Here is a 24,968-nt window from a genome sequence, read left to right as displayed (position 1 = left end):
TTTGTAGCTCTTCAAGTGGGCCTCATGGGCTGCTTCTTAGGAAAGCCCAGCTGTCGTGAATGCAATATGTTTATCTTATAATAAAGTTTACTTGAGCTCCTTAGCAACGTGACCGCGTGGCCTAATGGATAAGGCGCTCGCCTCCGGAGCGGGAGATTGTGGGTTCGAGTCCCATCGTGGTCGTAATTGGATTTGGCCTTATTATTTTTTATTTGCATTTTTCCATTTTTTATTTGTTCCTCACATTCTAGTTCTCATTATGCTAGCAAAAATTTCGTCATAAAATCTCTAGGATTGGTCATTTGTCTTACCTACCATTTGTGCAAACCCTCCAGATCGTATCGTTGATGGAAGATTGAAGAGTAAGAGAAGAAACTTGCACCAATTGCCACAGTAATTCACCAACCACCACTTCCAACTAGCCAACGCAGTTTGGCATGCAGCAAAACGCACTCATGAGAGAAGTGACGTTTTGGGTGCCTACAGTCGAACTATATCTCGTTACATATTTATCTTAGAACATTTGAAAAATAATATGGTAGAATGCAAGCAATTTCATTATATTTGGATTTTACTATACTTAGTTGACAGTGTAGATATCCAAAATGTCACTTAGTTGTGATTGAAAATAGTACAAAAGAAGGTTAGGATTTCTTTTATTCTCTTGCCTCTTGCAAGTCTCTGATTCGAGTTGGATCTGACCATAATCCAATTTTGATTGATACTGGTGATGATAAGAAGCGTAACAAACATCCTTTTAGATTTGAAGCTACTTGGCTTTCCCAAGAAAGGTTCAGTGAGTTTGTGTTAAAAAAAATTCCTACTAGAAGTAACCTCCACGTGCAAGATTACTGGAAACTACTAAAAAAACTCACTTAGAAGAGCTTGCAAAGGTTAGGGTGCAAACCATGGGAGCCAGTTGATGAAACAAAAACAAGAGTTGTTAAAGAATATTCAAGTCCTGGACCAAAAAGCCGATCTGACTGACCTTAGCCCTCAGGAGTGGAGAGTCAGGTACCAGTTAGAGTTTGAATTAGAAAAAATTTACACTTATGAGGAAATGCTTTGGCATGAGAGATGTGGTGAAAAGTGGATTTTAAAAGGGGACTCTAACACTGGCTTCTTCCATGGGGTGGCTAACGGTAGGAAAAGAAAATGTTCCATTTTTCTCTTTGGAAGATGATGCTACGATTATTTCTGGAGTGTCAGACCTAAAGATTTATATTGAGAGCTACTATAAATCCTTATTTGGTAAGGAAAACAGAGAAGGTCTGACTTTATTGGATGACATTTTGTCTGAAAGTGGCTCTTTATCACCTGAGGAGGCTAATAGTTTTATTCAACCTTTTTCTGTCAATGAGATCGAGAAAGCTATTAAAGAGATGAGATCTACTTCTGCTCCTGGCCCAGATGGGTTCTCAGTTTCCTTCTATAAACACTTTTGGGAGCATTTGAAATACACTTTGGTAGAGATGTTTGACTTGTTTCATAAAGGTGAGTTTAAACTTCATAGATTGAATTATGGGTTGATCAGTTTGATTCCCAAGCTGAAAGAGGCTAACAATATCAAACACTATCGACCTATCTGCCTTCTGAATGTGGACTACAAGATTTTTACCAAAGTTTCGACCTTGAGGCTGACTCCCCTAGCAGACAAAATCATTAACAAGTACCAGACTGCCTTCATCCCGGGGAGATATATTCTGGATGGTATTGTAATCTTGCATGAAGTCCTGCATGAACTGAAAGTGACCAAAAAGTCAGGGATCATCCTGAAATCTATTCTATATATTAAAGCTCCAAAAATCGGAGCGATTCCAGAGGTCAAGACACTGTAGCTACTGTTTATAGAACCCTCCAAGAATCGGAGCGATTCTACATGTCAAGGCACTGTGGCTACTATTTATATAGGTTCTATGTATGTATATATGTATACATATACTATATGTATGTATATACGTATCCATATATTTACATGTATAATATAATTTTTTTGAAATTCCAAAAAAATAGCGAAAAGTATAATAGTTATATTGATAAATCGGCTGAAATAATCTAAACTACATAGAAAAAAAATATCTAAAACTCAAAAAAATATGAACCAAATTTGGTTAGGTTCGTATTACTGTCATCTACATATTAAAATTATTTGCATACATAAAAATAATATTGTTTTCCTCATAATTAAATGAATGTGTTAATTATTAATAAATTCATAAATAAATATTGAGACGCCCAAAATTGGTGAACCTAATTTTTTAGTCTTCTTTTGTCATGTTCCGTGCAATAAAAATAGGCGCGACGTAGGCGCACCAATCCGCCTAGTTGGATTTTGAAAAGGCATATGATAAGGTGAGATGGAGTTTCTTGGAGGAAGTCCTGAGAAGGAAGAAATTCCCAGATAAATGGATTGATTGGATCAAGCAAGTGGTGGAGGGTGGTAGAGTTGGCATTAATATCAATGGTTCCCCTGGAGAGTTTTTTAAACCTTCAAAGGGTTGAGACAGGGTGACCCCCTTTCACCTTTACTTTTCAACTTGGTGGCAGATGCTCTCGATGCTATTCTTAACAATGCCAAAAAAGAGGGGTTGATAAAAGGTATGATAACTAACTTGATCCCTGGGGGCATAACTCACCTGCAATATGCAGATGACACTATTATTCTTTTAGAGCTGGATGAGCAGTCAGTGATTTACACAAAATTCCTGCTTTATTGCTTTGAGAGTTTGTCTGGTCTGAAAATCAACTATGACAAGAGTGAGGTGATGGTGGTGGGTCCTTCTTACATGGAACAAACTAGAGTTGCTAACATATTTAATTGTAAAGTGGGCCTCTTTCCTATAAAGTACCTGGGAATTCCTGTTAGTAATTGTTGCTTGAGAGTTAAAGAGCTGATGTATGTAGGGCATAAGGTTCAAAAGAGGATGGGCACATGGCAGTGCATGTACCTCTCCTTTGGTGGGAAGACTGTCTTAATTGAATCCTGTCTGAGCTCTATACCCACTTACACTATGGGGATGTATCTTCTCCCAGATGCGGTGCACAAGAAGATAGATTCCTCAAGATCAAATTTCTTTTGGCATGGACAAGGGCAGAAAAAGAGGTATCATATGGTCAAGTGGGAGGTTTTAGCTAGTCCAAAGGAATATGGTGGTCTGGGCTTTACTGACACTAGAGTGACGAATGCTTGTCTTCTTTTCAAATGGATTGTGAATTTGGAAAGAGGTGATGGGGGCTCTGCTTGTGACCTTTTGAGGAATAAATACTTAGGAGATGGAGGTTTTTTCAGCTATAATAAATCTAGAGGTTCTCGGTTCTGGAAAGGTTTGTGTGCTATTAAGAAATATACAGCCTTGGGTCTGGTCTATATTTTAGGAGATGGAAAGAAAATCAGGTTTTGGCATGATGTTTGGTTGGACTCTTGTCCCCTTAAGATCAGTTTTGAAAAACTCTTCAACATCTGCCTCCAACAAGATGCAACAGTTCGTCAAGTCCTTGGTTAGGGCTCCACTAATCTCACTTTTAGAAGATCATTTGGCCCCCAGGAAATAAATGAATGGGAGGCTTTACTGTCTGCCACTTGTAGGATTAACTTGTCTGATGATCATGATTCTGTCATTTGGGCCCTAAATGAATATGGGAAATTCAACACCTCCTCTTTGTATAAGCACATTACTTTCCCAGGAGTTGGAGATCTGGGATTGTTATCTGCCTCTAAAGATTAAGATCTTCTTGTGGTCCCTTCACAAAAAATAGGATCTCCTCTGCTGATCAGCTAATTGCCAAAGGGTGGAAGGGTGGTGATTGTTGCAAACTTTGCGGTGCTAAAGAGACTGCGGACCATATTATGTTCCAATGCCCTACTGCTCAGTTTGTTTGGTGTGTTTGCCAAGATGCCCTTCACTTGCTTTATTTGCCAGATTCTCTGATGTGCTTTAGAGAGTTATTCCTTAATGCTAGAAGTTATAAAGATCATTCGCTTCTTATGTTTCTTCTTGGATCTATTTGTTGGACCCTTTGGCTAACTCGTAACGATCTTGTCTTCCAAAACAAGATATGTGCCTCCCCTCAGGCGATTGTGTACAGGGCGATTTCGTTCATGAAAAGGTGGATGGTGCTGGCCAAGGAGGGAGCTCGGGGCATTTTGGATGATGTAGTGCAAAAACTGAAGAAGGAGGTGGATGATACCCAATTACACCTTTTGTTGACTTGGATCCCCTCTAGGATCATCTAGTTTCGTTTCTGCTAGAATAGTGTCTCTGTCCTCTTTTGTATAAAAACTGAGAGGAAACCCTTGCTGCTTACTGTTTTGGGCTGTTTTGAGTTGTTTCTCTGTGGAGATGTTTAGTAGAGGTGTTTTCGAACTCGTTAAGTTTTGTTTTCCTGCTCGCAAGTTTAGTGTTTGTGGACTATATTTGCTTTCTATAAAGCTGGACCATTGCCTTTGGTCTAAAATAGTACGAAAGAAGACCAAGCTTATAGGCAGATAGTAGAAATTAACTTGACTAAACTTTTGTCCCTAAGATGCTAAGTCCTATGATACCTCCAATGGTTGATACGTGTCCTAGACCCTAGCATTGCATCAAAGATTATCTTACAATTAAGTCACAACCTACACAACATGAAACTCAAAATACGAGTTGGATGCTATTGTGAGATCCCAGAAAAATAGAGAGGATGGAAAATGTCGCGAGTTACTGTAGCACGGAGGCTACTGTAGCTGCGCGATGTCGAGGGTGGCAACTGGGCTTGCTGGGAGCAGCCGGCTGGGCCTTTGTGTGGGGGTGCTGGGCTCAAGTGCAGCCGGGCTGCTAGAGCCGGCTGGGCTGCTGGGAGCAGCCGGGCTGCTAGCAGCAGTCGGTGTGTGCTGTGTGGCCCAAATAAAAGTGAGAGCTCGGGAAAAATAGAAGTCCGGTTACTGTAGCTGCAGTGAGGCGTGAAACACTGTAGCTTCACGGGAATTATCCCGTATCGGAAGTCTAGCGGGGTTTGAACCGACTTAAATACCAAGTCTTCAGAAGCATATTAATCCGGGTTGCAACCTTTTTTGCGCGAAGCGAGGACGAAAGCGCAAAGTGATTAATACGTAGGTGTGATCCACCCAACGTGTGAGTGGGTCTAAGCCATTTCTAGGCTCGGGACGTTACAATTGGTATCAGAGCCGACCCTCGCGGTTTCACGGGCGCGTGTGGGTCAGGGGTCCGGGCATGGGGTCCATGCGCGTGTAGGCCTCGCGGAGGGTGCACGGTATGGCACGTGCGCTGGCACTGGGCACACGGACGTGGCTAAGAGGGGAGATCCTGTATAATTGTCCCGCAAGGGTAGTTCGGTTCAAACCACTCGACGGGGACGTCGAGTTCTAGGGGGGGGAGATTGTGAGATCCCAGAAAAATAGAGAGGATGGAAAATGTCGCGAGTTACTGTAGCACGGAGGCTACTGTAGCTGCGCGATGTCGAGGGTGGCAACTGGGCTTGCTGGGAGCAGCCGGCTGGGCCTTTGTGTGGGGGTGCTGGGCCCAAGTGCAGCCGGGCTGCTAGAGCCGGCTGGGCTGCTGGGAGCAGCCGGGCTGCTAGCAGCAGTCGGTGTGTGCTGTGTGGTCCAAATAAAAGTGAGAGCTCGGGAAAAATAGAAGTCCGGTTACTGTAGCTGCAGTGAGGCGTGAAACACTGTAGCTTCACGGGAATTATCCCGTATCGGAAGTCTAGCGGGGTTTGAACCGACTTAAATACCAGGTCTTCAGAAGCATATTAATCCGGGTTGCAACCCTTTTTGCGCGAAGCGAGGACGAAAGCGCAAAGTGATTAATACGTAGGTGTGATCCACCCAACGTGTGAGTGGGTCTAAGCCATTTCTAGGCTCGGGACGTTACAGCTATGTATCGCAGTTCTTTTCCAAGATATCTGTGAGATTGTGACCCCTTCTCATTTGCACAGCCGCCACACACTAATCACGAGCAATTAAAAGTCAAATACTAATGCAGTGGAGGATAAGCATTGGGAAATGGCCCATGACCTAATGCCATTATTCACCGTACGTATTGTCCTGGATCAGAGTGTTGTGCGTGCTATCCTGGCCTACGAGTGGGATTTCCAGTGCATGCAAAACTATTACTTGTTGACGGATTGATCGTATCCAACGTCACAAGTGAAGTGGAGTTTATGGAAATCCTAGCTTGTCAGTGGATACACATTACGAACTGCGCGCGAAAACTTCTTGTTATCTTGTTGTAGATTTTTGAACTATGTTGTGCAAGGGTTCCAAAAACGATCAATCGTTTGGTTTTGCTGGATATCAATCGACCGCAAATATCTTATGCGTTTCCCTTCCACTCATGTGTTTTGCTGGATATTAACCCTCGACATTACTCTTTTCTCAAAACATTCAGTTGTACCTATTAGCCTAACCTACACCCTTATAATCGCTACAAACTCCAATTTCTATCCATACAATATGTCTTTATAGGATATAGTGGGAGTTTCACGGGATGTTTGTTTTGATGAAACTGTTTTCCCTTTGGCACAAATGTCTCCAAATTCTGGTTTTGTTCGATCCGAATCCCAAATCCTACTCAATCTTATTCTTTCACATCACTTTAGGGGTTGTGACTTGTGAGTCTCAGGCTAACAAATAGGCTGATGTTCATGCACAAAACAATGCTATTTCTAAACCTGTATTTGTAGAATACTGTAGATGGGCGTGCGGGTGTCAACAACAACAACGTGCCACCCTCTGCAGAACCTGAAGTGGAGTCTCTCAAGGTTATAGCTAGTACTACACATCATGATGCTCCACCTATTGATCTACTTGACATCACTGCGATAAATGACCCAACTCCTACATCCTCTTCCTCTGCTAGTCATCAATCTGCAATCAACTCAGAGCAATCCTCAATACCTGCATCGACTTCTCACCATCATATTCAGACATGCATTCGCGATAATATCACAAGACCTAAGCAATACTATGATGGCACTGTCAGAAATGCTGGAATAATTACTGTTGAACCAGTGGATCCTAGGAAGGCACTTGAGTCTGCTTCATGGAAGAAGGCCATGGACGATGAGATTCATGCATTGATCAAGAATGATATATGGCAAGTAGTGGAACCTCCTTGAGGCATCAATCTGATTGATTGCAAATGGGTTTTCAAGCTCAAGAGAAAGGTTGGGCGCTCCATCGATAGATACAAAGCTCAACTTGTGGCTAAAGGATTCAAGAAAAGGCTTGGAATTGACTATGATGATACGTTCAACCGGGTCATTAAACTTGCCACAATTCGACTGATCCTGTCACTAGTTTTGTCTTGAGGATGGAGCCTCAGACAGTTGGATGTACAAAATATTTTTCTTCGTGGTTTCATTGAAGAAGAGGTCTATATGAAGCAACCTCCAGGATTTGAAGATTCAAAGCATAAAAGTCATGTCTGCAAATTGAAGAAAGAACTATATTGACTTAAACAGGCCCCTTGTGCTTGGTATGCAAGGCTCAGCTCAAAGTTGCAAGAACTGGGATTCAATCCATCTCCTGCAGATACTTCACTATTTATCTTTTGCACACCTAATGTCACCATGTTTGTACTCATCTATGTGGAAGGCATAATAGTCACGGGTTCTTCAGATGATGTTGTGTCAGTGCTTCTTCAGAAACTCCAAATGGACTTTGATATCAAAGACCTAGGGGAATTACATTATTTCCTTGGACTTGAGGTTTAGAATATAGCACAAGTGATTCTACTCACTCAAACTAAGTACATTGTAGATCTCCTCAAGAATTCAAATATGTATCATTGCAAGCTTGTTACTTCACCAATCTCCATCTCAGAAAAGCTACTGAAGACAGAAGGGAAACCACTATCCTTTGAAGATGCCTCAAAGTATCGCAGTGTGGTTGGGGCTCTCCAATACCTCACGCTTACTAGGCTAAACATAGCATTTTTAGTTAATTAGGTTTGCCAAGTTCTAGCAGCTCCAACAAATATCCATTGGGGAGCTATGAAGCGCACTCTTTGGTATACTCGGTTTACTTCCTCAAATGGACTCTTCATAAACAAGTCAAATTCAGAGTTAGTTAACGCCTTCTTAGAAGCTAATTGGACAGGGTGTCCAGATGATATGCGATCTAAAAGTGGTTTCGCTAGACCTGGCTAAATGGGTCTGTCTGGCTGGTCTGGCATGGGCCTGGCTAGGCATGGCCTGGCCACAACACAACCCAATAGGTATGATAAGGTTAACGGGTTGTGCCGAGCCAGGTCGACCCAGGCACTATTGTGGCACAACCGGCCCGGTGGCCTGGCAGGCACTGTGCGACGACGGGGAGGCCAGGGCGGCAGCACGAGTGTAGGGCGGAGAGGCCAAGGGGTGGGGCAGCACTACAACGAGATGAGGCAGAGGCACATGGGTAAGGGCGGGGCAGCCCGGTGATGAGGCAGGGTGATAGCGCAGGGGCAGGGTGACCAGGTGGTGGGGCAGGGAGGTCTAGGGGTGAGACGGTATGGCGACGGGGTAGGGTGGACGGACGACAGGGCGGCATGACGAGGCAGAGACGCAGGGGTAGGGCGGCACGACACAACGATGTGGTGGGGTGGGGCGGGACGGGGAAGGCCATGCCAATGCCGGCTCGCAATGCCGAGGCATCGGCCCAGGCACAACCCGGCTAGTCATGCCGTGCCTCAACGCCTATAGTGACATGCCTCGAGTTGGCCCAGTAGGCACGATCTATTTGGACAACATTAGGTTTCGCTGTCTATCTTAGCACCAATCTCATCTCATGTAGCTCCCAAAAGCAAACTATAGTTTCTCAATAAAGCACAGAGTCTGAGTACAAGGCTCTAGCAAATACTACTGCTAAGATCATATGGGTGCAATCACTTCTTTGAGAGCTTGGATTATATCAAGGCAGAGCACCATGTCTCTGGTGTGACGATTTGGGGGCAACCTACTTGTTTGCCAATCCGGTTTTCCAGGCTCGTACCAAGCACATTGAGGTCGACTTTAATTTTGTTCGCGAGTGTGTAGCAAGGAAGACGTTGGACATACGATTCATCTCAAGCAACGATCAAGTGGCTGGCATATTCACTAAACCTTTGGCAACTCACCATCTAAGAAGACTTCACAGCAATCTCAACCTAACTGCACTCGACTGAGATTGAGGGAGGCTATTGAAGAATGAAGCATGGTTCAATCTGAAGCTCAATTTGAATGACTCAGTCAGTCTAAAAGACTCGTCCAATTGATACTCCTATTACTCAGTCATGTGTGTGTACTCAGTCATGATTGTTAGCTATTAGAATGTACTTATAAATGCCTAGATTATTGGATCACAACCAAGTCATGCGAGACGTGCATTAGACTGCTAACTGATCCCTAAGCTATATCTGGTACTGTTGTGTCTGGCAATGGCCTGTCAGCTTAATGGTTATAAATACAAGTAGAGCCATCATAGTTCAGTTGTGCGTATTCAACAATTGATCTCGATCTCGTTTAGATTTTCACATACCACATTTGCCATGATTGCGGATTGTGTTTTGGTGAGGGAGGTCGATAGGGTCAAGAACAAAGTAAGGAATTATGGATCCCCCCCTATGGGAGGCACTAGTGAGCCATTGGAGACAAGGAATAAGGAAGGCATGTTGAGGATAGGTGGTACAAAAAAGAGGGGTAGACGTGGCGCAAGCAAGCACTATGGGAAGGCTTCGCCATTGAGCCTTATGGTACCGTTGAGGTGGCGGGAGTGGCTCGGAGAGGAGATGGGAGCGAGAGTAGTGGGGTCTGGGGTGGAGTGCTGGGAGATGTGAGTAAGGGCGTGTTTAGTTGGTGCTCAAAGATTATCACACTTTTCTGCCATAAGTGCGGCATGACACAATTTGTGTGGCGAACAAAATGTTCGTCATAACTGTGGTAAGAATTGGCAAGAAAATGAATTACTGACAATAGACCCCACTAGTGAAAAAGTTTGGCACACCAAAAATATGGTAGCTAACCAAACACTAGCCGTAGTTGGTTAAACCTGTCTAGTAAGTTGTGGCAAACTGCGACATGAACCAAACAAACCCTAAAAGTGTGAGGATCTATTAGGCCATCTCCAGCAGATACTCTAAAAATTTATCCCCTATAATACTATTACAGCATTCTTTAACACTATTACAGTATCCCCTATTTTTTTCATCTCCAGCAGCTACCATATTTCCTATCTTCTATTACTCTCCCCCTCCTCTCGAGCCCACGTGCATACGCCAGCTACAGTGATACGGGTGCTCCAACCGGCCTCAAATTTGCTGCTCCCAATTTCCAATCGGCAACCTGATATCATCTACCACTCTTTCCAATCTTGCCCTCAGCGAACTAGTCGACTCAAAATCCGCCCCAGCTTTACCATCGGCCTTCGATTTCATTTCTTCGCTTTTATAGAGCTTTTCCTTTTACCTAATGCCAGCTACCGACAACTCTTGCTATCCAATCCTGACCCATGAAAAGTATACCTTTCCTTTCCCACCTGTTTTGCGGTGCCTTCTTTATGCTCGAGACTAAGGAAGCAAGAGGAAGAGTGAGGGTCGACAGGCAAAGAATGGCTTGAGTGAAAGCTGCATCACCAACTTTCTAAGAATCCTGCATAGTTGAAGTGTTGAAAGGGGTAACAGCACGCCAGCGAACCAATCTGAATGCACTGTGCAGCAGGAGGCTGCCGGACCTCTTGCATCGACTTAACATGGCTGATGCCAAGGCTGTCTCAACGCCTATTGCTACTACTTTTCATTGGCATAGTTTATTTGGTTAATAGTTAATTGTTTTTGTTACAGAAAAATATATTAGTAAATAAATTAATTCAACTTTTTTGGAGGTTGATAGTTTATTTGTTGGAGAAGAGTAGATCCTTCTCATTTCAGGATTGATCATCTCGAGTTCTCTGTTGAGGATGGAAATTCCATAATAAATAAGTCTTAAGCAAACTATTTTATTCATCTTTTTCGAACTATGTTTCATTCATATGATAGAATATGGGTTTAAATAAATTGGAAGCTCGTAAGATCCGCTGACAAAACAGAAAACCAATTCACTCGCTCAGTCTCTTTGACTAAATGGTTAAAGCACTTAACCGGCTTACCTTTTTCAGCTGCATTCACTGTAGTTGCTGAAAAGGTCGTATGCGGTAGCTGTTGGAGACGTATACGGGAGCTCCAATCGGTAAAAATGCAGATGCGGCTCGTTTGCGAGCACTGCTGGAGAAGGCCTTAGTTTATACAGGACAAAAGAGGGCCGAGATTAGGTTTGACGTTTTATCCAAAAGTTGCCAGCTGGAAGTGCTTTTAAGAAAAATCTTAGTCACCTTCTCAGGTGGCACCTCCATAGAATTTTGAGTACAGAGTAACACACTTGTTTACAAATGGATCGACCCAAAGTCACAAGTGGAGTTTATAGAAATCTTTGTTAGTGGAATAATGTCTTCTCCCGCATTTTCCTACCATGTCAGTGCATGTATTCCACAAGGATATCAGGCCGTGACTACACTATGCAAACAAACAGTTAGTGGACTGTAACAACAAGACAAATAGCTCCTACGTAAGCCAGGTAGTATTGTGGATGCCTACTCAAACTACACAGTGAGTGAGTGATGGTGAATCGTGGAGTAGAGCGTGCAAGCAGCCCACTACTCCACAGTGACCTTTTTGACGGTATAAATTGATGCCCTTTCTGCGTGCTTATAGCATACAAGTAGCTCGAGAACACTACACTTGCAAACATTACCATACATAGGGTAGAGGAAGCCATGGCTCCCGGCCGTGCCTTTGCATGCACTGCTCACTGTACTAGCATTTGTAGGTTTTGCTTCAGTTCCCAGTGGTCTGGCCACGGACCCGACCCAGCTCCAAGACTTCTACGTTGCTGATAAACTCGACGCTGGTGTGTGTGTGTGTGTAATGGCTTGCTGATAACTTTTAGTCAGTTCAGTTGTAGACAAGCATTGATATATATGAGCGATCACTATTCATCACAAGTGTACTTGTTGCATGTATCCATCCGTATTAACGTACTATCGGATGCATGCATGAACACGGCATATATACATATAGACTCCATTTTCGCAAGCTTCATGTCTGCATGTGCAACGTGCATGCTCTTGATCTGTACGTACTGAAAGCATGCATGCACTACCTATATATATATATATGTGTGTGTGTGTGTGTGTATATATATATATACACACATACACACACACACACACACACACACACACACACACACACACACACACACACACACACACACACACACACACACACACACACATATATATATATATAATATGACACTGACATGTGAAGTGATTGTGAATGGGTTCGTGTGCAAGAACCCGAATGTGGTGACAGCGAACGACTTCTTCTTCCACGTGGTGCCCGGCGCCCCTAACGCGCAGGGTTCGGCGGTGACGCCAGTGTCGGTGACCGAGCTGCCGGGGCGGCTGAACACGCTGGGCATATCACTGGTGCGCATCGACTTCGTGCCCGGCCGCGGGCAGAACCCGCCGCACACGCACCCGCCCGCCACCGAGGTCTGATCGTTCTCCAGGGCACGCTCCTCGTGGGCTTCGTGACGTCCAACCAGCTGCTCAACAACACGTTGTTCACCAAGCAGCTGGTGGAGGGCGACGTGTTCGTGTTCCCGCAGGGGCTGATCCACTTTCCAGCTCAACAACGGAAAGATCCCCCCGTGGCGTTCGCCGGGTTCAGCAGCCAGAACCCCGGCACGATCACCATCGCCAACGCCGTGTTCGGGTCCAAGCCGCCCATCCTCGACGTGATCCTCGCCAAGGCGATCATGATCGAGAAGGACACAGTCGACTGGATCCAGGAGCGGAGGTGGCGGCATGCCGGGCGGCGGTGGCGTGCCCGGCATCGGTACCGGCGGCGGCTATCCCGGCCTGCCAGGGTACCCCTAAGGCGGTCGTAGCTGATATATCTCGACGGCGCCTAGCATGCTGAACAAGTGCATGCAGATCGATCGATCAGGCCATCACACACGTAATAGTACAAAATTACTTGCCGTAACCAAAACATGAAGCCACAATGAAGCCACCTTTAGAGCTTTACCACTGAATCCCGCCAGTTCGGCTCTATCAGCTTTACCACCGAGCTCCTTGCTTGACGAGTACTAGCTCCTTGCTCAATGGTTTGTGGCGAAATCGCACCGGTGTACTAGCTTACCGTTGCCTCTAAATAGTTGAAATAAAATCAAAGCTTTAGTGTTTGAAACTTGTGCACACATATATGCTATACAACACACAGTAGTGATGTAGCGTGAAATATAAAACTGCATATACTTATACACACATAGTTTATCTCAATCATCTATCTTTTCTACTTAATACTTATCTATCTCATAATTCTTCTAATTTATCATATAAAATTTTCAGTTAATTTTTTAATACAAATCTTAACGTAAATAAATTATTCTATTGACCCATGTGTGTGCAAGGTATTCATCGTGCCATCTTGTCGACTCGGCAGCGGTATCACCTGGCAATTACTGCGTGCGTGCGTGCTTGCCCATGCGGTAAAATTATGCAGAGCAATTCATTTCCAGCACATCGGATGGCTACTTCTTTTTTTCCCCCTTGCAACGGTAAATTCGAGTTTGACAGAAAATGGATGCACAAAGATTATTTTATTCCCTTGAATGTGAGCAAATAGAATTGCTTACCTTTTTCAACAAACATTACAAATGTGTGCGGACAAAATCAGGATCCAGGTTGCAAGTTCATACAAGACGCAGCTATTCCCGAATCCAAGTAGTTTTCGGACTCGCAGGTTGTTTAGACCTTTCGATCTTCAAGTATCTCGGGACTCCAGAGAGCAGACAAAATTGCAATAGCGTGCAGATACATTATACCTCTGTTATAAGGATTGCATGCTTTGTTGCTGAGAACAATGCAGACCCCCAATGTAAGTAGAAGAAACCAAGCTGTAGCTGGTCGCTCTGTTTGTTTCATCTGATCGGTGCGAGTTACAAGGAACAAGAACATGCGCTCATCTGAACTTGTAACGCTATGACCTTGACAAAACGCCTTTTGAGCTGCCATTTAGCCAAGCAAGATATCATCAGAGATGTGAATGGTTGAATATGAACACCAGGACAGAACATATTTTCGTTAACCTTTTCTCCCAGCTATCCTCTAATAATGGAAACATCAGATACCAGTCAACAGTAGCGAAGTTGAACTACATCTATGGAAGGGTGCGGTTGGAAATACTAGTACTTGAAGCATATCACCTACTGGTCATGAACTACACGGAGTTTTCTGAAGGAACTTTGCAATAAGTGAAGACAAACCTGGGGACAGTGCCGCGACGGCGCAAGTCATACTCTGTTGCTTGTCGAAGGGCCCTAGCAAATGCTTTGAAAGACGCCTCAATAATATGATGCGAGTTTTTCCCAGCAAGCTTCAAAAGAAAAAAAAAGGCGGGATCAGGTGATATAGGGGCAGGGTCATGCCAATTAGCGTAACTAAAAGGGAAAAGGTCAACTATCTCGACTCTATGTTCAACCTATGATGCTATTAACTGCTAACGACTGAAAAAACGTTGTACTATTGATCCAGCTGTTTTGAAGAAAAGTTTTTCTGAATGTAAAGTAATATGTACCTGACGGATGTGCAGCGTCATCCCTGATGTATTCACAAGAGACTGGAAAAAGTGCTCAACCAGCTGAAACCAAAATAAATAAATGAGACATCTGCCAAACTTGACAGTTAGAGTGTACAGGACAAAAAGGATTGCATGACATTGAAGATGAAAAATGACTATCAAGTTTTGTTTGAAGATTTCATAAAAAACTATTTCTTTTTGAACAGAGGAAGAGTAGAATTTTAAAAAGTTGAAGAAATTCAAATAAATGCAACGTAGAACTTGAAATGAATGTTTCAGATACGACTACCGAGGTTTTTTTTAAGACCGGGCATAAAGAAAATGTCAGTAGAGCAGACAGTTGACAAATGATAAACGCTTGCAAATTTCACAAATTACCTGTGTATCATATGTGCCAACTCGCTCAGTAGGAATATCTAAGCCACAGCTTAAATGAGGACGACCAGATAGATCCTGGGTACAGGGGAGAAATAATGACCTATGAAGTCTCAATAAGGCACGGTTTGTTTAAGTATACCACACGAGGTGGTTAAATTTTGCATATTCATAATGGCGACAGGTTAAAACATTGACAACATCACACTAGAGATTTGTCCAACAAAATAACTAAGCTAATACGAACAGAAATTGGCAAACAATATATGATAAGAGTAATATAACAGCAATCATATTGCTATTTGTCAACTTATGTGTGACAGATGAGTCCGAAAAACTTCAACACTAAAGGAAAAGTAAAAAAAAAAAAAATACCATTCTCAAAGCTAGAGCTCAAGCGTAAAAAAAAAAAGCATATGGACCAGCTTATAGTAACAGTAGTTGCTGATGAATACGTGGAAGTCCAAAAAACACTACATGACTGAGCATTTCTTAAGTGGAGAGCCAGGCATATGTAACTCATGTATATGCTGGCACAGAATTTGAGGCTCGTGAATGCATAAATGTCACATAGATAGGCCCATCAGGTCAATGCAAAATTGCACATTCACAGTATGTAAATACAGCAAGAGAATGCGACTTACAAGTATAACCTCAACCGCTGCCTCATCGAGTGGTGCTATAAAATGCCCAAATCGGTTAATTCCTTTTCGATCACCAAGTGCTTGAAGTAGTGCCTACAGAGACGATAAGAAAATGTCATCTCACGGATTGTTTGCCTATCTATGCAGATTGCATAACATTAAATTACAGATGGCTCAGAATGAGGTAAAAATGGAAAATACAGTCTATGTTGGTGAAGCGTTAAATTTAGACAAAAGGTAGGAAAGGAAAAGATATGGACATCCTAAACTCAAGTTAATAATGATCCCTACAAGTGTTTCTAGAAGTAGAAATGTCAAATTGAAAATGTTCTAGGAAAGCAACAATCACCGTTCCAATTGCCAAAGCAATGTCCTCGTTTGAGTGATGATCATCAATGTGTGTGTCACCTGTTGCCTTAACGTACACATCAAACAGTCCATGGGATGCCAGTTGCTGTAAGTCGTAAACTCAAAGTTAATGGCCAACTTTGACTGAAAAAGCATACTTATGTACCATGAGTTCGAACTTTCTACTTTGAAGAACATGACACAAGTAGAATAGAACCGTAGACCAATTAAACTGCAGTAACCTGTTCAAAATAAATGCTTTATAGGGGAAATGGCTGGCCATTTTACACTAATTTAGGCATGATGGCTTTGGGTTATATTCTCTACACATATTGATTTAAGATTTAAGTGTTAGCGTAACCAAAGACACCATTTCACTCATCAGTACAATAGTTAATAACAGGAAGAGATGTAGCATTCGTTCCATTGATCACATCATACTAGGGAAAAGAAAACCAAACAGCAATTCCCAAAGTAATTGCTTGATAGCACAGTTCCTATAGAATGACAACCTGCAACACGTGGAACTAAAATAGCGGCAGGATTTTCCACATTAGGATGGCTTCAGGCTCTAATGGTACAATACATCACTATCTCTGAAAATAACATGGCTGTACTGGTGGCTTTCTCAAACATTTTAAGTTAAGAGCAGCATACATAAAGGCTTTTCCCATCAGAAATTCAGAATGTTAGCTGTCTCTTATATGTTTTTATTGCCCATTTTATGGATTTAAGCTAACATATTTCTCTGATTACTTTTGTGCAAAAGGCTATTATTTTTCCCATCATCCTGTAGAAACCAGATAATACATTGGAGCTTCGCAAAAACCCTCAGGCCAAAAATCATAGATAGCCATCACAAGCATACTATGTCTATACAGATACTCCCAATACCATGATTACCAACACAACACAAGTAAACTATACTCACATCGAGCATGTGATCCAGGAACGGTATCCCAGTGCTGCAGTCAGCAACACCAGTGCCATCAAGGTTTATCTTCACATGCACATTTGTCTCCTTGGTCACCCTCTTAACCTCTCTAATCCTGGACGGCCCTAAAAATTTGAAACAAGATCAGCAACAAAAAGGACTTTAATAAATAAAAGTCGTCAAGATAGCTAGTAGAGAAGCACAACATGAAGAACTATGCAAGTGTTCAGCACGAGAGAGGGAAAAAAAAAACACGCTCGAAGCGGTAGACCAAGTAAGATTCCACTACTTGATACAGAAACCACCTTCACAGTCTCCGGGAGCGGTAGGGGAGCCGTTTCCGCCGACGCCAGCGGCGGCCATGACAGGCGACGACCTCAGATGAAGCAGTACACCATGCGGCCGAGAGGGGAAGGCGGCGACCCGACCGCTAGCCCTCCCCAAAGATTCGGGGACCGGGGAGGTCCACGCGGAGGATAGGTGAGCGGGGGATGTGGAGACGAACCGCGCGGTGGTCATCGGCGAGAGCTCGCCGCCGGCGGAGTGGGGAGGAGTCGTGTGTGTGGACTTGCTCGGTTGGGCCTGCAGTGGTGTGGACGACGTGGTTTACTTTAGTACTTGGGCCGGCCCATGGTCAAGAAGACTAAACTTTGCTCGGCCTCACTTTGTTGGGCCACCACTTATTTTCAACTATTGCTTTTGAGCCTTTGATTTTTTAGGAAAAGTCTATTTTTCACCTCGAACTGTTATTTTCAACTCTAAACTAAATCGAAAAAAAATACCCCTCCCCACCCAATCCATCCTAATTTTTGCTGATGTGGCAGTGGTTTTACTGACGTGGTGGTAGTTTTGCACACGTAGTAGGCCGGTTAGCAAAAAAATAAGAAAAAATTAGGAAAATAAAAAATCATGAAAAAAATTAGAAAAACAGAAAAAAAAAAGGAAATCAGGAATATTAGTGAAAATAAAAAAAAATCCATTTGGGGGCTTTCAACTGTCACAAAAGTCTGACGATTAAGTGACTAAATTTAGCCATTGTTACAATTGATGTCGGGGTTAGGGTTTCGAGATCAGAAGGTTAGGGATTTGTATGGTTTCTATGGATACTAAGTTTACAAGGGAACTCCTCGATCTCTAACCGGGTCTTTACAAGTAATCTTTAGCAAGAATTATTCAAACTCATAGATACTTATCTTCTTATGAACTCTTCTTACTATCCATAGACGAATGGTCGAATATAAGGCATGTGTAGACATCTTGCCAAGGACAATATTGATATTCTTAAGCAGCTAGGTATCTACGAGTTTAAATAATTTTTGCCAAAGATTACTTGCGAAGAGCCGGTTAGGGATTGGGGAGTTTCCCTGTAAGCTTGGTATCCATGGAAACCCCGTAATCCCTAACCTCCTAATCTTGAAACCTTAACTTGAACTCCGGCATCGATTGTAACAATGGCTAAATTCAGTCGCTTGACAGTTAGACTTTTGTGTCAGTTGAAAGCCCAAAAATGGATTTTTTTTTTATTTTTATTTCCCCTAAGTTTCCTGATTTCTTGATTTTTTTTTTCTGATTTTCTTGATTTTTTCATTTTTCTGATTTTTTTTTTTTTTTGCTGATTGGTCTACCACGCGTGCAAAACTAACACCACATCAGCAAAACCACTACCACGTTAGTAAAAACCGAGATAAATTGTGTGTGGAGGGGGTATTTTATTCAATTTTGTTATTTGGGGTCATGGGATGTCTAATTTTGTACTTTAGGTTGAAAATCGGACTTTCGTGATAGTTTGAGGGTGTAAATTAGACTCTTTTTTTCATTTTTTTTACCACCGCCAAGAAGTAGCTTCGTTTATCTGTCACTCTGATCTACAATTATTGACTCAGATAATCTTATATTTTATTGACATGTGTAGTATCATAATCAAATGATCAATCTTTTCATTAGCAAATCATCAATTTATTCACACATTAATTTCATATCATAGTTTAAAATTTATATATTAGTAAATTGAAATTTTCCTAGAATTAATATTATATAGTATTTTGAAAATTTCCTATAGGTATGAGTAAATTAGTAGATTTTGAAAATAGGAACATGGGGACATTGAAGAACAGAATAATTACTGTTTGTCTCTAGAAGATCAACGATTATGGTTTGAACAACAACGTGCTTACTTACGCGTGTTTAGGTGAGACAGTGAAATGAATCTACTTGCAGTCGTGCAGATGCACTTTTCCATAGTATGCTTCTTCTTTTTTATATAAAAAATAAAAAATGAGACAGTTGTGTGGGAATAGCTACATGCAACTATTTTGATTGAGAAATGATTATACCGCAAATAGAGCAATTCATAATGCTCATTCTTAGCGTCCCAAATAGTGACGAGTACCAGAACCAAGCGTAGGCTTGGGTGGTTAGTGAAGTTGTTTTACTTACTACCCATTATAGATCAAATAACATGTTTGCTTTGTATGTATCTTATTAAGGTAGATTTTTTTTCCAATGGTATGCAAAAATTTTATTGATAGTTAGACATCTTTATTAATCTTTAATTTCCGATTCTCCAATGTTCAACCGATATTGTGTGAGTGCATGTGTGGGTTTGACAAGTTCTACTGATGTTTAAAAAAATACTGAAGAGTACTACTCCTACTTGTTCTTTGCCTTTGAAATGGTGAGGAAGAGTATACCACACCCTTTTTCTGTTTGGGGGGCAATGAAAGGAAGAGGATAGAGATTACCATTCAAGGTGCATTTATTGGAACAGTTGGAGCAAATTGACACACGGCACAGCAGATAGAGCAAGCAAGGCTGCAAGGGGAGGGCAAGGAAGATTTCAATTCGAAGGAGGACAAATGAATTTGGTGGAGCTTCCATCAGCAGGGCTGATAAATGTGCGTGTGTTTTGTTCCTTTGCAAGCATGGATGGATGGATGGATGGATGGATGATCCACGCCTAGCCTACGGCCTACCCCACCGCCTCACGCATTCAATCACTAGAAACGACCTCCTCCCCCCATCATCCGAATAAATTTCAACTAGGAACCACTCTGCATTGATGGAACCATTTATTGCGCAGGCTTATTATTGAAGACTCGTCCTTTTCCCTACCTGCTCTTATTGTACAAACCCATCCCATGCACAGATATTGCACCTTTGAGAATTTCTGAGATTAAACAGGAGGTTATCTGGCTATCAGAATGAGAAGCAAACTCTATATAACTTTATTAAAAAAAATTTGGTGAGATCTCATATATGTTATTTATCTCATAATTCAATAGCTGGACTAAAGATGAGAAAAGAAGTGGACACATGTTATTATAAGAAAGATATCTTTTATAAGATAGGATTCTATAAAATTTGCTTTTATCAGCATGACACTCACAAACACAGGTGCATGCACTTAGATATTTTATTTAATCAGAGGTTGTGCTGTCTTGCAAGATTCAAACCCGAATAGAATACTCCATCCGTTTAGGATATAGCTATTTTGTTTCGAGAAAGTTAAATTTTATAAATGTTAATTGATAATTAGTTAAATTATATGTATATTTAGTATACAAATTTTATTTTAATAGATCTATATTGTGAATTGACTTAATAGTAATTGATAATATATAATAAGAGAAATTAACCGTTGAAGTTTATTTTTATGATTTTTAAAAACAAAAAATATCTTTTATTCTTGAACATATGGAGTAGTGCCTACTGTATAGCCATGGAGATAAACCCTTACTGTTGAACCACAGTACAGTTGATGATGCATGACTCGTTGTGTTAGATTATAATTAGGAATACAATCATCATTGCTAGAAAATAAGACCCGTCTTGCCGTACCAAAACTACTATTACTACCAGTACATCCTTTTTTGGTCCGTTGCCGCAGTTTGCCGAGCTAAACATTACGCCATGACAGTTTATGGCACAAGTACAGGATTGACATCCAGAACAGCAGTAAGATCGAAGATTGGCTTTTGTACAAACAATTAACTGCACAGTTTTGTACATTGAGCAAGGACCATAGAGACTAAGATATGACTAGTGCTCTAATGCGTTTGCAAATATGACTAGTGCTCTAATGCGTTTGCAAATTGGACACGGATGTCGCAGAACCTAAAATAATTTTTTTACCATATTTATTTAGAAAATTATATCAATACTAGATTATATATCGTTACAACTTAGACACGTAGTGTAGCGGAAGAAGAATTAGAGTAGGTTGATTTAACATCGTGCGCGTCAAACTTCCCAAGTAGTTTCTAGATCAGATCCACAATCAGTCTTGCGAGGATGCTCATGCTCCTCGACCAGCTCTGAGTAGATATTTGTTCTTCTGGACCAGTTCCTCGAGCAGGTCTGTCACATCATCAACCAGCTCCGAGTGGTCACGTCATGCTCCACGACCAGGCAAGCAGGTATGTCGACCAACCGAGTAGGTCTTTGACCAGTCGGACAGAAGCGTCGCAATAGCAGCACATCTACGGCATCCACACGTACTGGGCATGATCGCCAAGCATCGATATGCTAGCACCGCGCGCGCGGCTAGAGTTTTGGGAGCTCGTGTGGAGGGTTGCGGCTATGGTTTCGGAGTGGCTCACCTCTCCATGCTCCATCCCACGCCTCTCCTTATATAGAGATCGTTAATAAGTTGTGTGACCCGTTAGGTTTATGTACAAACAGCTACAACTCGAAAACTATTTTCAAACCGAAATCAATAGCAGTTTCTAGCATGACATGTTAACTCCCGAGTATACACAAAGATCAAATCGGCTGAACCTTGATATGCACATGCACCGATCCGTTTTCCTCACGATACCAGTTATGCTCAAGGCGAGATATGTGCCACCTTTGTGATAGCTCGACCATTCATTCAATCAAGTAGTGGATTCATCATGATTAACTCTTTAATCATATTGGCATGATCATGCACTTTTTCAATCCAACTATCCTGAAGGGCTCAGAGATAAATCTCCTGTTATCAAGGAGTGGCAAATTTTATCTTGATCGCTCACACCCCACGACATGTTTTATGACACATAAAAAAACTAACTTTATGACTACCTAAACCCTTACTAAATAGCGTTTGGTAACCCCAAAGTATGTCACTACACATTATAAGAATCAATGATGATCTCATATCTAAGGATCTTACAAGTACAACATCTGAGATAACAACTGATGACACATTATAAATAATAATCCCAATAGTATCTCAATATGGGTCTATCCAACATCATGTTCTCTAACATAAATGTCTACATTATTGACCTAATATCTCTATATCTATGATCCGTGAAACGTGATCATCAATTAATACATATGCTAGTCTTATGAATCATCACAATGATACGTGACTAAAAATCAATTTAGAATAACATCATGATACAAACAAAGAGTTCCACAAACAAGTCACATATTTGATAATCAATATAAATGATAGTCATTCTTAGAATAACACATTATTCAAAAGTACATAAACATAGATATGATATAATCATATCTATGATTGCCTCTAGGACATATCACCTTCAGCGGATAGGTGCAGTATCTGTTAATACTAAAGTTCTTCGCATTCCTGTATGTACTTGCAATAATATTTTTTTAAGCCTCAACACTAGGGCAGAAGTTGTAGTATCAGAATGCATATACAAACACACAACATACCAACATATATCTTAAGACGCACGTTTAACCTATAACAAATACACACCACGCATCCCTAAGAAGATTAACAAAATCACACATGCTTCTTACATCGCAGTCCCGTTGTGACTCCACACATACAAGGCTAGAGAATTATTTTTGGGAAATAAATCCCAGTAAGTCGAACTGGCATGGGTGGGGCGATGTCATGTGGGTACAGACCTGCCGACGATGTCATGCGCATCGAGCGTGCCCAAGAGCCGAGCCAGCTGTAGCTACAACTTCTTTGTCAAGTTAGATCAATAGTTTGATTTGGTTAGAGATAGAGTTGGAGTTAGTTAAGAATTGGTTTAGTCCATTTATATATTGTAATCTTTAGAATCCATGAAGGCAGGCAATTAGATCCAAAACCAATCTCTTATCTCGTGCCTTGTTCATGGGCGCAGCTACCACGATGCCACCCAAGTTCAAGCGCACTGTTCCGTGTCCACCACCACCGACCTCCCACCGCTACAACCTCTGATCGTTGGTCTGAGCTGCTGGTTGTGACAACTTGGTATCAGAGATAGCTCTTTCGATCTTGATGGCCGACGCCACAAAGACGATCGATGACATTGTCAAGCAACTCGACGACATCGTGGCTCAGTTGAAGTCACTCGCAGTGATGGTCGGCCAAATTCCCGCGATCAAAGGCGACATCAGTGACCTCAAGAACCAGGTAGCCACGCACAACGTGTCCCTCTCTCTCGCCTAGAGAAGACCGGGTCATCCACTAGCCATGGCCCAACGAACGACTCAAAGAAGAATGGCGATGGGTTAGAGAACACGCATGACACCGATGCTAGACAGGATGACGACCGGCCCCCTCCGCACTGCTACAAACTGGATTTCCCAAATTACGATGGAACATGTGATCCCTTGCCAAGGATCAATCGGTGTGAGCAATTCTTCCATGGTATGAATACCTCAGATGGTCGCAAAGTAAGGTTGTCCTCGTTCCGCATGAACAAGGCGCCCAGCAGTGGCACTTCCGCCTCGTGTGGGACCATGACAAACCGTCGTGGATGGAATTCGTCAAGCATGTTAATCGCCACTTCAGACTGGCTATCCAGGACAACCATCTCGGTGATCTCTGTAAGCTTCGTCGAATCAAAACAATTACCGATTACCAGGACAAGTTTCTAGCTCTGGTCTGTTGGTGTGATGGATGATCGAATGCCACCAGATTCAAGTCTTCACCACTGGTCTCGTTGATCCACTTCGCACGAACATTGAATTGTGCCATCAAAAGACACTGGAAGACGCGATGCACTTGGCCTACGCGTACTAACGTCGTGCTCAGGTGCATGCCGCTGTGGAACTACCTCGCAGTCGCTTGACCGTGCCACGACCAGCACCAGTCCTTAAGGATGCTGGGGGACCGGAGGCTGCGGTGACCACCAGGCCATGTCGCTTTAAGTTCCTGATGCTAGCGAAGATGGCTGGCCGCCATGCCAAGGGATTGTGCTATAATTACGAGGAGAAGTTATCGCCTAAGAACTTCCTCAAGCAACCTGGCGCCTTGCTTCTACGACCCTTATAAGGTTTTAGAGTGCATTGGCGATGTGACGTATCGCATTGACCTACCACAGCAAACACGTCTCCATCCGGTGTTCCACGTCAACCTATTGAAACCTTTCGTCGATGATCCTCCGGCTGCACCACCGCCACTTCCTCCCATTCACAATGGGCGCGTCGTTCCTATGCCTACTGTTGTCTTGCATTCGCGTTTGAGCCGTGGTGTCTGGGAATTGCTGGTTCAATATGAGGGTCAATCGGCTGCGGATGTTTCTTGGGAATGTGTTTCGGAGTTTTGGCAGCACTATCCCAACTTCCAGCTCGAGGACATGTTGTTTCCCAAGGAAGGGAGAGATGTCATGTGGGGACAGACCTACCGATGATGTCATGCGCATCGAGTGTGCCCCGGAGCCGAGTCGGCTGTTGCTACAACTTCTTCGTCAAGTTAGATCAGTAGTTTGATTCGGTTAGAGATAGAGTTGGAGTTAGTTAAGAATTGGTTTAGTCCATCTATATATTGTAATCTTGAGAATCCATGAAGATAGGCAATTAGATCCAAAACCAATCTCTTATCACGTGCCTTGTTCGTGGGCGCAGCTACCACAACACCACCCAAGTTCAAGCGCATGGTTCCACGTCCGCGACCACCGACATCCCACCGCTACAACCTCTGCTCGCTGGTCTGAGCTACCGGCTGTGACAAGCGAGCACGCTCGCTGGTCCGAGCTCGCTGGTTCTCAACAGTACTTATTTTACTAATAGCATTTGATTGGTTGCACCTGCAATAAGCTACAATTGTTCTTCGGTCACGGATCCTCTTTGATTTTG

General features: G+C 42.6%; 1 protein-coding gene, 1 non-coding gene and 1 pseudogene across 3 annotated transcripts; 2 read left to right on the top strand and 1 right to left on the bottom strand.

Moving 5' to 3' along the window:
* The first annotated feature begins 110 nt into the window (after positions 1-110).
* TRNAR-CCG (transfer RNA arginine (anticodon CCG)) lies at positions 111-183 on the top strand. Its single transcript has one exon. It is a non-coding gene; the product is annotated as a tRNA-Arg (tRNA).
* Positions 184-12,301: 12,118 nt separating this feature from the next.
* Positions 12,302-13,147, top strand: LOC133889587 (germin-like protein 4-1; annotated as a pseudogene).
* Positions 13,148-13,672: 525 nt separating this feature from the next.
* On the bottom strand, positions 13,673-17,525 carry LOC133889785 (imidazoleglycerol-phosphate dehydratase 3, chloroplastic-like). 2 transcript variants are annotated; one of them, XM_062330260.1, is made up of 8 exons: positions 17,243-17,525; positions 16,938-17,065; positions 16,008-16,112; positions 15,659-15,751; positions 15,018-15,092; positions 14,637-14,699; positions 14,326-14,435; positions 13,673-14,067 (listed from the first exon to the last, which is right to left on the bottom strand). In XM_062330260.1, the coding sequence occupies exons 1-8, from the start codon at positions 17,457-17,459 to the stop codon at positions 14,040-14,042; spliced, it is 819 nt and encodes a 272-aa protein (XP_062186244.1). In that variant the 5' UTR covers positions 17,460-17,525; the 3' UTR covers positions 13,673-14,039. The 2 variants fall into 2 exon arrangements, with proteins under 2 accessions (XP_062186244.1, XP_062186245.1); XM_062330261.1 differs by having other exon boundaries at positions 17,246-17,525.
* Positions 17,526-24,968: the final 7,443 nt, after the last annotated feature.

Source organism: Phragmites australis, chromosome 13 (assembly GCF_958298935.1).
Source record: "Phragmites australis chromosome 13, lpPhrAust1.1, whole genome shotgun sequence".
NCBI classification, from domain to species: Eukaryota; Viridiplantae; Streptophyta; class Magnoliopsida; order Poales; family Poaceae; genus Phragmites; species Phragmites australis.
Note: the sequence above shows the minus strand (reverse complement) of the source record. Positions and strands in the feature narration are given on the sequence as shown.